This window comes from Bison bison, unplaced genomic scaffold (assembly GCF_000754665.1).
Source record: "Bison bison bison isolate TAMUID 2011002044 unplaced genomic scaffold, Bison_UMD1.0 scf7180017864384, whole genome shotgun sequence".
NCBI lineage: Eukaryota > Metazoa > Chordata > Mammalia > Artiodactyla > Bovidae > Bison > Bison bison.
In genome coordinates this window covers 10,467,218-10,476,851 of record NW_011494956.1, presented here as the reverse complement: position 1 = coordinate 10,476,851, position 9,634 = coordinate 10,467,218, and the positions used below count along the sequence as shown (strand labels likewise).

Sequence of the window (9,634 nt, the reverse complement as noted above, 5' to 3'; positions counted from 1 at the left end):
CCCTGGGATTCTCCAGGCAAGAACACTGGAGTGGGTTGCCATTTCCTTCTCCAATGCATGAAAGCGAAAAGTGAAAGTGAAGTTGCTCAGTCGTGTCCGACCCTCAGCAACCCCATGGACTGCAGCCTTCCAGGCTCTTCCATCCATGGGATTTTCCAGGCAAGAGTACTGAAGTGGGTTTCTACCAATGAACTATTCCACCCACCAAAAATAAAAGACTTTCCATTGGGTCTCTAGAGGTAGAGCCCATTGCTGCATGGTTCATTGCTGTATTCCCACCACAGTGCCTGGCATAACTAAGACATAATATAAGCATGTAATGAAATAATATGGAGTTGATGCTGCTAATCATGGAAGGTGCTACAAAATGAGGCCTGTGTCCTTGATTACAATGGTTCCTCTCCCCTGAGATCTTCCACTTCTCCCATCCCTTTCTGCATCCCATTGTGGACCATAAGGAGGCATGACTAAGGCTCCACGTCTGTCACCATGGCCGCAGGCCCACTTGAAATGCTGAGGGCACTCTGCCTTCACCAAGGCCATCCAGAACAGCACACAAACCCTACAGTTAAGAGGTCCAGGGACTTCCCTGGTGGTCCAGTGGCTAAGACTCCCTGCTCCCATTGCAGGGGTTCTTGCTTCGATTCCTGGTCAGGGAACTAGATCCCATGTGCCACAACTAAAGACCCCATGTGCCAGAACTAAGACCCAGTACAGCCAAATAAATAAGTAAATATTAAAAAAGAAAAGACCCAGATGGTGACCCCTGCCCCCAGGCCCCTTGTGGGCTCTCACTCCACTGTGTGTCCTGAAATCTGCCTAACTCACCCGTCTTTATCTACTTGCTGGCTCGGCAAGGCTTCTCCACCTTGATAGGGTTCAGAGACCTCAAAGCAGACTTCATTTCTGGTTACAAGCCCCTTACACTCAGGCCACAGTTTCTGTGCACCAGACTAGTATGAGCTCTCAGTAGCCCAGTGGGTCCCAGGGACTTTTGCATCTTAAATACACCCTGACATGCAGACAATGCCACACTATCTTTGCAAGTTATGCATCCTGTTTACCCACTGCTTTCCATGGGATACCTTGGGGAGAGGAGAGAGAACTTTAGGAGAAAGGAAATCCCTCTCATTTTATTTAAGTGCACCAGAAAATGAAATTGTTGCTCAGTCACTAGGTCATGTCTGACTCTGCAGTCCCATGGACTATAGCCCACTAGACACTGTCCGTGGAGTCTCCAGGAAGGATACTGGAATGGGTTGCCATGTCCACCTCCAGGGGATCTTCCTGACACAGGGATCAAACCCAAGCCTCTTGCATTGGCAGGTGGATTCCTTACCACTGAGCCATCTGAGAAGCCCCTAGAAAAATGAAATATAATCAGTTAAGTCTGTGGAAGTCTGCACCATCTAGTGAAACACAGTGTCATGCTTTCCTGGAGGCAACATCTGTGGGCTGGGCAGAGTGACATGCTATTTCCCTCATCAAGGATGACATCGGTGGCCTTGCCAGGGCACATGCCGTTCTGTGGACAGCCACCTGTACAGGGAGATGGGTCCTGGGCTCTGGGCTGAGCTTGGCAGGACACTGTGCTGTATGGTAGAAAGAATATCACCAGGTGTCTGATAGCTGGGCCTGCCTCCAACTAGCTGTGTGGCTGTGTGATCCTGCTCAAGTCATTTCTCCTTTCTGGGCCTCAGTTTCCATGTCTGTAAATGTACAGGAGGTTGGGAGCAGATAATTGGTAAAAATGAAATTAACAGATGTACACTACCATATATAATATAGATAACAGCAGGGTTTTACAGTATAGCAAAGGGAGCTATATTCACTATCTTGTAATAAACTAAAATGGAGAAGAATCGAAAAAAGTGTATAGATACATACATATATATGTGTAACCAAATCACTTTGCTATACACCTGAAACTAACACAATATTGTAAATCACTATACTTCCATTTTGTTTTGAATGTGCAGGAGATGATAAGATCTTCCTCCAGGTTGATTGAGGTGGTGCGGTGGGGAGTGTGGGCTTTGGAGCTGGCAAGTTCTGATGACAAGTCCACTCACTCGCTGGCTGTGATCCTGGGCTTGCTGAGCCTCGGATTTCTTCCTGTAAACTGGAATCATAATAATGTCCACCACTTAGATGAATAACTAAGAAAAAGCAGTGACGTACTTAAGTCTAGACCCACTCAGTGCCCAATAAAATGTTCCAAGGGAAATGAGAATAAATGTCTGTTGAAAGTATAATTCAAAAGATACATGCACCCCTATACTCTTAACAGCACTATAGCCATTTGCGGGAACATGGATCGACCTAGAGATTGTCACACTAAGTAAAGTAAGTCAGACAGAGAAGGACAAATATCAGATGATATCACTTATATGTGGAACCTAACACAAAGAAACTTATCTACAAAATAGAAACAGACTCCCAGACATAGAAAACAGACTTGCACTTGCCAAGGAGCAGAGGGTGTGGAGAAGGGATAGAGTGGGCGTCTGGGTTTAGCAGAAATAAACTATACATATAGAATGGATAAGCAAGATCCTACTGTGTGGCGCAGGGAACTACATTAAATATCTTGTGATAAACCATGGAAAAGAATATAAAAAATAATATATACATATGGATAACTGAATCATTTTGCTGTACAGCAGAAACTAACATAACATTGTAAATCAATGTCAAAAAAAGTAATAATAAAGGTCTGTAACTATGAAAAGTAAAGTTCCCTAAATACACATACATAAAATGACATGTAACCAGTTGTTCCTCCTAACCTTCTCTTTCTGTTTTCTCTCCATCACCCTCCACCTCATCCTTGCTCTAAACCTCCCTCCCTCTATCCAACCTTGCTTTGGGGAAAATTAGCAATCAGCTCCTTCAGTAACCTAAATGACTAGTGAATTCTGCAGGAACATTGGCTCCTTAACAAAAGCAAGGTCCTCGATCAAAAGGGAAGCTCAAGAAGTGGAGTTTTAAGCCATGTCAATGTCATCCTGGTTCCCTGGTGTGCAAGTCTCTGGCTCTGTGTGGTGGCAAAGCTGACCTTGGTAACGGCCGAACACACATCCCTGTATTGGGCCCTGCCAGATTGTGCTGGGGGGCACTGGCTTGAGCTAGAAGTCAGGAGCCCTGCATGGTCAGCCTGCATCTCCCTGGCCACCTGAAATTTCAAGAACGACACACATTCATTGTGAGCCCTAGTCACCAGCTGTTATCCTGGACAAATCCTGGTGTCCGAACCAACTCACTTATGAGACAGAGAAGCTGTTACCAGGTGGCATTATTCTGGGAGATTCTAGGAAAATGAACTTATTCCAAAAACCACATATGTCCCACCCTCCAACTACCCCCAAATCTTTACCTACCACTACCTTGGTAGATTTCTTTCTTTCAAATACCTAGGGAGGTTCATAGCGCTGAAGGCTTTGCTAGTCATTAAAATGTTAGTGTGAACTAGCTTATCGGATAAGTAAAATGGACATCAAATAAGACTCTAGGAGTATGGATGAGAACAAGTAAAATTTATTTTTTAGTATTTATTTACTTGGCTGGGTCTTAGTTGTGCCGTGCAAGTTTAGTTGTGGCATATGGGATCTAGTCCCCTGACCAGGGATTGAACCCTGGTCCCCTTGCATTGTGATCACCGAGTCTTAGCCTCTAAATATTGATGAGAGATGTGGGGTGTGGACTAGAGGCTGGGTGAATAAGCTCGGTGGGTTTTGGGTAGGGGCCAGAAGCATCTCACAGAGGTACTTTACAGAAGAAAAGGCAGTTATAAACATTAATGGAGCACCTACTATGTGTCAGGCATGCGACCATGCAAAATCCCTAAGAAACATGCTTGTTAATAATGCAGTCAACGCTGCCCACATTTCCCCTTGATAAGCATAGCTACAGGGTGATTGTGAATTAAGAGACCAGAATCTCCACCCCCTACATCTCAGACACTGCAGTTCCCCGGAGGCCTTTCCCAGGGTGAGCTTCTCACCAGCTAAGCAGAGCAGCTGGCTCTAAGGATACAAATGTTTCACGCAGCCAACCTTCAATTGCAAACCAATAGGTATCTGTTCCAAGGCTACAGGGAAAAGTGGCTGGGTGAAACATTTTCAAAGTACATTAGTTTCTAATATTGCACCTTTCTGAGGAATTTTCAAGGGTCATTTCAACTCTAGGGGGTGTTTGTGGTGGCAGTCCCCAGGTGAGATGAGTCTCTGATACACAGAATTCAGAAGTCCAGCGATCCCTGACAAATGGCACCACTGTCCATTAAACCCATTTATGACCACCTGGTTGGTACTGTGCCAGGAAGGAGCCCCACACACCTGGTCCCCTGCCCTTGGCATACCTTGGACTCCCTGGTTCTTGTTCCCTGGAATTAGGAAGCCCTCCACCTTCCTCATCCCCTGAGTAGCTGAGCTCTGCTCCTCTACAGAGCATAAGGATGCCAAGAGCACTGCTGGCACCACCTGAGCTTCAGTGAAAAGGCCAAGGCAGCCCAGTTACCCTCCTGGCTGTGCCATCCTACTTTCTGGGTCAGCTCCTCTGGCTCACTCAGCCCCTCCCTCCACAAAGCTGTTGGTGTAATTATTCTAAAACACAAATCTGCCTATGGCACTCCCACTGCCTCGGGTTATCCTTAGCCTAGAATCATAGTGGTAGCAAAAATCATAGCAACTCTAATAATAACGGCAGAGTTACAGCTAATGTAGAGTGAGCTCCATTCATGGTGCGCCAAGCACACTGTCCAAGCCAGGATGCAGTCTCTCATCCAGTCCCCACAACACCTGGGAGGGCTGGTGGCAGAGAAGGGGGTGGAGGATCAGAAAAGTGAAGTCTCTGCTCACAGTCACGAGGCTAGAAAGTCAGGCCACCACCAGGCGTCAGATTTAAGTTCTGCCAACTTCAGAACCCGTGTTCTCAACCACTGTACCATTTGGCCTAAACAAATGATTGGAAAAAAGTATGATGAGTGCAGAGTGATTCACACTCCTCTTGGAATCAGGCTGTGTGTCCTCTATCACAACCCTGGTCTCACTGCATTCCAGATATCCATCAATTTGTGGGGACCGAGCTCTTCCAGGTCAGGACCTAGAACTTTCCCCATCACAGCCCTGGTCTCACTGCACCCCAGGGGTCCATCAATTTGTGGGGACCGAGCTCCTCCAGATCAAGGACTGCGCTGATTCACTTTTACTTTGCCAGCACCTAGGAGGGGTCTTGGCACCTGCTGGGTGCTCAATAAATGGCTGACAGGTTAATGCATGGATAAGTGCATGAATGAATCCATCGGTTGGAATCAAGCCCTGGCCTTCTCCAGGAACCTTGCCTGCTTTTCGAAGCCCCCAGGGTAATCTCGTTTCTCTAAATTCCTTCAGCACTTTTTTTCCTGTATAATGGTTAATTGCACTGTTTTCCCACATGCAATACTTTTGTCTGTAAGTTACCGATGCCTCCCCAAACCACCATGGGCAACTTGGGCAAGAATGACATTTAACCCTTCTTTCCCCAAGTCACCCAGCTCAGGACAGAGCTCTTAGCTCTGGGTGAGTACGCATATTAGTTCACTGTGGCCCTGAGAGCAGAAAACAGAACATGAGGACACCCGGCCTGGGAGGAATGACCCTTTGTTCTTTCTGTCCCCGCCCCCTGTAGGAGCCTCCTCTGGCATCATTGACCTCTTGCCATCCCCCAGTGCTGCCACCAACTGGACCATAGGACTGCTGGTGGATAGCAGTGAAATGATCTTCAAGTTCGATGGCAGGCAGGGTGCCAAGATCCCTGATGGAGTTGTGCCCAAGAACCTGACCGACCAGTTCACCATCACCATGTGGATGAAGCATGGCCCCAGCCCTGGCGTGAGAGCCGAGAAGGAAACCATCCTCTGCAACTCAGATAAAACCGGTGAGCCTTGCGTCCAGCTCTCCTAGCAGCTGCCCGTTATGTCCCAGCTGGTCAGGCATGGCCACGACCACCATGAGTGTAGGAGAAAAACAGGAGTATGAGAGGAGACCTGGGAAATATTCTGGTCTTTGGTTTTCTGCCTGCTGACTTCCTGGGCTTGGGGTAGGGCAAGACCACAAATGGGAGGTAGGGTACAGACACAAAAGAATCGAAAAGTTGGCATTGGTGGTTTTCAGACTGGTTTCTTCAGAACCTCAGCCTCCCCAGAAGTAATGTAGGGCTGCTATACCAGGGGCTGGGGTGAGGGAGGAGATTTCATCTTTACTTGAAGCAAAGCAGCTCCACCTTCACTGTATTATATATAGGCACATTTCCATTAAGATCATTTTCAATGAAAGGGTCCTGCTAACTTACAACAGTAGTTTGAAAATCACTGCTGTGCATAATAATGGTAGCTAAGTCTTGTTAGCTATTTTTCAGCATGCTAAGTGTGTGCAGCGGGGTTCACAGCTTGGTGGTTAAAAATGCTCCACCACTTACTGGCTGTGTAATCTTGAGCAAGTTGTTTAACTTCTCTGTGCCTCAATTTCCCAGTCTATAAAACATGCATTTTATTAATAGTATTATCTACCTCATAAGGTTTTTATCAGAATTAAGTGATTTGATGTACATATAGAGCTTTAGAACAGTAGCTGGCACACAAGAAGTGCAATCTGTGTTAGCTCTTCCTGTTCCAAATGGTGTCTCACATCTCTACAATTGATTTTATAAAAGCAATATTGTGTTTTCTGTTTTAAGGATGAGGAAACATCCCTGAGAGGTTAAGTAGCTTGTCCCAAATTATACAGCCAGTAGGTATCAAAACTGGAAGGTAAGCTTAGCTCCAGCTAACTCCAACCCCGTGTTCTGCTCATCACACCCCACATGTAAAGATACACACACACAAATACTCTGGTATCTTATGAAAATTTGATGCCCACAGTTTTCCATTTCAAATGCTACTCTTGTTAAAATATTTCAAATAAATAACAGGAGCCTGTGGTGCAGCCACAGTTCACATGGAAGCTTTCCCACTATTTAACACGTGACCTTTGAGGGCTTGCTACACAGCTTCAGTTCAGTTTCCCCATATGTAAAATGGGGGAGATAAACATGAGATAATATATGAAATCACTTAGCAGATCCACACATAAAATCAATGCCAATTTACTCAATGTGGTTGTCATTGTCATTGCTATTTCTGGTTTTATTCCATATTCTATCATTATCAGGACCCCACATTTCCTATTTCACCTAATCTTTGCAATACATGTTATAGTGTTTTTTGGATGTAGAAACTGAGACAAAGGAAGTTGCCCATTTTTCTAGGCATATGGTGTCAGAGCCAGGGCCAAGGATTGGTTTTCCTGGGATCTTCCTCTAGGAAGTGCCCCGCAAACCTGCTTAAGGTGCCACTGGGGATTGGGACTGGGTTCAGAGCTCAGCCCAGGACCCCAGGAGCCACCCTGTGGCCCCATCTTCGCAGTGTCTGGTAGGGTGCTTCCATCATGAACCCAGGAGCCCAAATGCAAAGCATCCCCAGCTAGGGTTAGCGGCCACACACATGGAGTCCTTTCTAAAATGTATCAAATGCCCTTGGGAGGCAGATCAAATAGATAGAGACCTTTGGGCTTCCAGAGAAGGAAATTGGAATTTGAAAGGCTGAGCAACTAACTTAAGATGACACAACTGATTGCCAAAGAAACAGGCTTGGCGCTAGTTTTTCCAGCTCAGGGTTCAGTTCAGTTCAGTTCCTCAATCATGTCTGACTCTTTACAACCCCATGGACTGCAGCACACCAGGCCTCCCTGTCCATCACCAACTCCCAGAGTTTACTCAAACTCACGTCCATTGAGTTGGTGATGCCATCCAACCATCTCATCTGCCGGGGTCCAGCCCCGGCTGATCCAGGGTATTCGAAGGGGAGACGGCTTCGGGGAGGATCAGGATACAATAGCTTCAACTAGATATTAATTAGAGATATAAAGAGTAATAGAATGAGGATAGCTCAGCAGGAAAATTCAGTGGAGAAAAGAGGCTGAGTAGCTTGGTTTACGTGGGAAACCAATAAAACTTCAGGACAAGAAGCTTGTACCACTTACATAGGCCGCAGGTGTCCTTCCGTTCTCCCGAAGGAGAGGAGACACTGAGGCCTCCCCGGTCGGATCTTAGAAGCCCAGGCATAATTAGTAAGCATGGTGGGCTTTGCGCTCCAGATGGAGACTCAGCCAGAGTATGAGAGGGAGAGAGACATGGGGAGATCAGTCTTTCGAGGAACTGATTCCAATTCTTTATTTTCCAGAGTCTGTTTTTATACACTGAGATGTTATACAAAAGTCACGCAGGGACAGCAGTCCTGACTTTTATTAAAGTCAGGTGCTTCATACAAATGTATACAGAGGTCTTAGGGGTGTTACATCATCTTCTGGCCAGGGGGGCCTGCTGACAATTTATGACCCTCTCCTTGTGACTGTGGTCAGTCAACACTTATTTCTCCAGGGGTGATTATTCTTAAAACAGATGCCACCCAAATAAAGTTACATTCCTACAGGGTGAGGGTGTAGTGGGTTTTAGTTAAGGAAAGAATTTACTTAGCCTAAGGTCTAATGTGATTTATATCAAAGGTTAATACTTATTTCTTCTATATATTCATTAATGTGTGTAAGGTCAGGGGATGTGGAGTCTTAGCAATAAACATTGGCTCAACAAATGAAAAACCCTTCACCAATACAATTTCTAATCAGCCCACTATACTTATACTAATGGTTTTCTAATTTTTCTAGGGAACCTGTTTTTAGACGGTTTAAAGCATCTCGTGCCTCTCATGGTTGGGAGGCTGTGAGCAACCACATGTGGTCGGACAAGCCTGTCAGGCAGGCTAGAGAACCTTCAGAGGAGTTTGTAGGTTAAAACACTCTTGTCACGCCCAGGAGTTTTTATTAACTGGAGCTCTAAGTTAACTCCTTCTCCGAAAGAGGTGGTGGGGGACAGCCCCCCGTAAAGTCAGAGGTATAGGTGAGAGCACAAAGTAGTAAAGTAGGCAGGCTCTGGTTACGGGGGTAGATGCTCGAGAATTTCCAGGGGGACTCCTGAGGCTCGATCCCGCCTTTGCCTATGTCGAGCCTCCTTCCTCATGACCTTTGCCATGGGTGGAGGTCCTCTCACTGGCTCCCTGCACTCATCCTCTGTCGTCCCCTTCTCCTCCTGCCTTCAATCTTTCCCAGCATCAGGGTCTTTTCCAGTGAGTCAGTTCTTCGCATCAGGTGGCCAAAGTATTGGAGTTTCAGCTTCAGCATCAGTCCTTCCAATGAATATTCAGGACTGATTTCACGTTTCAGGACCATGCTGTTGGAACAGTGGCTGTCAACCCTACTATGCACTGGAATAACCTGGTGACCCTGTAAAAACACCCAGATGCCAGGGCCCTGCCCCGGCCCAGGGAGTTAGCGTCTGGGGGATTCTTTTGTGCAGCCATGGCTGAAAACTGCGTTAGACGATGATGCCTCACTTTCATCAGAGTAGCACCCCCAGTAGGCATTTCAGCCCCTTCAACCAGCAGGTTATGGCACTGCTCAGCTCTGGCCTCAGCATAAAATAACACTGGGCCAATCAGCTCAACACTGGCACAAAAAAAGATGGGGAAGATTTTCTCACTTCTTTGACTTGAAAATAAACATAT

General features: G+C 46.3%; 1 protein-coding gene across 1 annotated transcript in view; it reads left to right on the top strand.

Moving 5' to 3' along the window:
- Nucleotides 1-9,634, top strand: part of CLSTN2 (calsyntenin 2) — a 737,086-nt gene that overhangs the window by 621,052 nt on the left and 106,400 nt on the right. Inside the window, exon 7 of the mRNA XM_010858203.1 lies at nt 5,668-5,916. Within this exon, the coding sequence (XP_010856505.1) occupies nt 5,668-5,916 (249 nt within the window). The remainder of the gene's footprint in view (nt 1-5,667; nt 5,917-9,634) is intronic.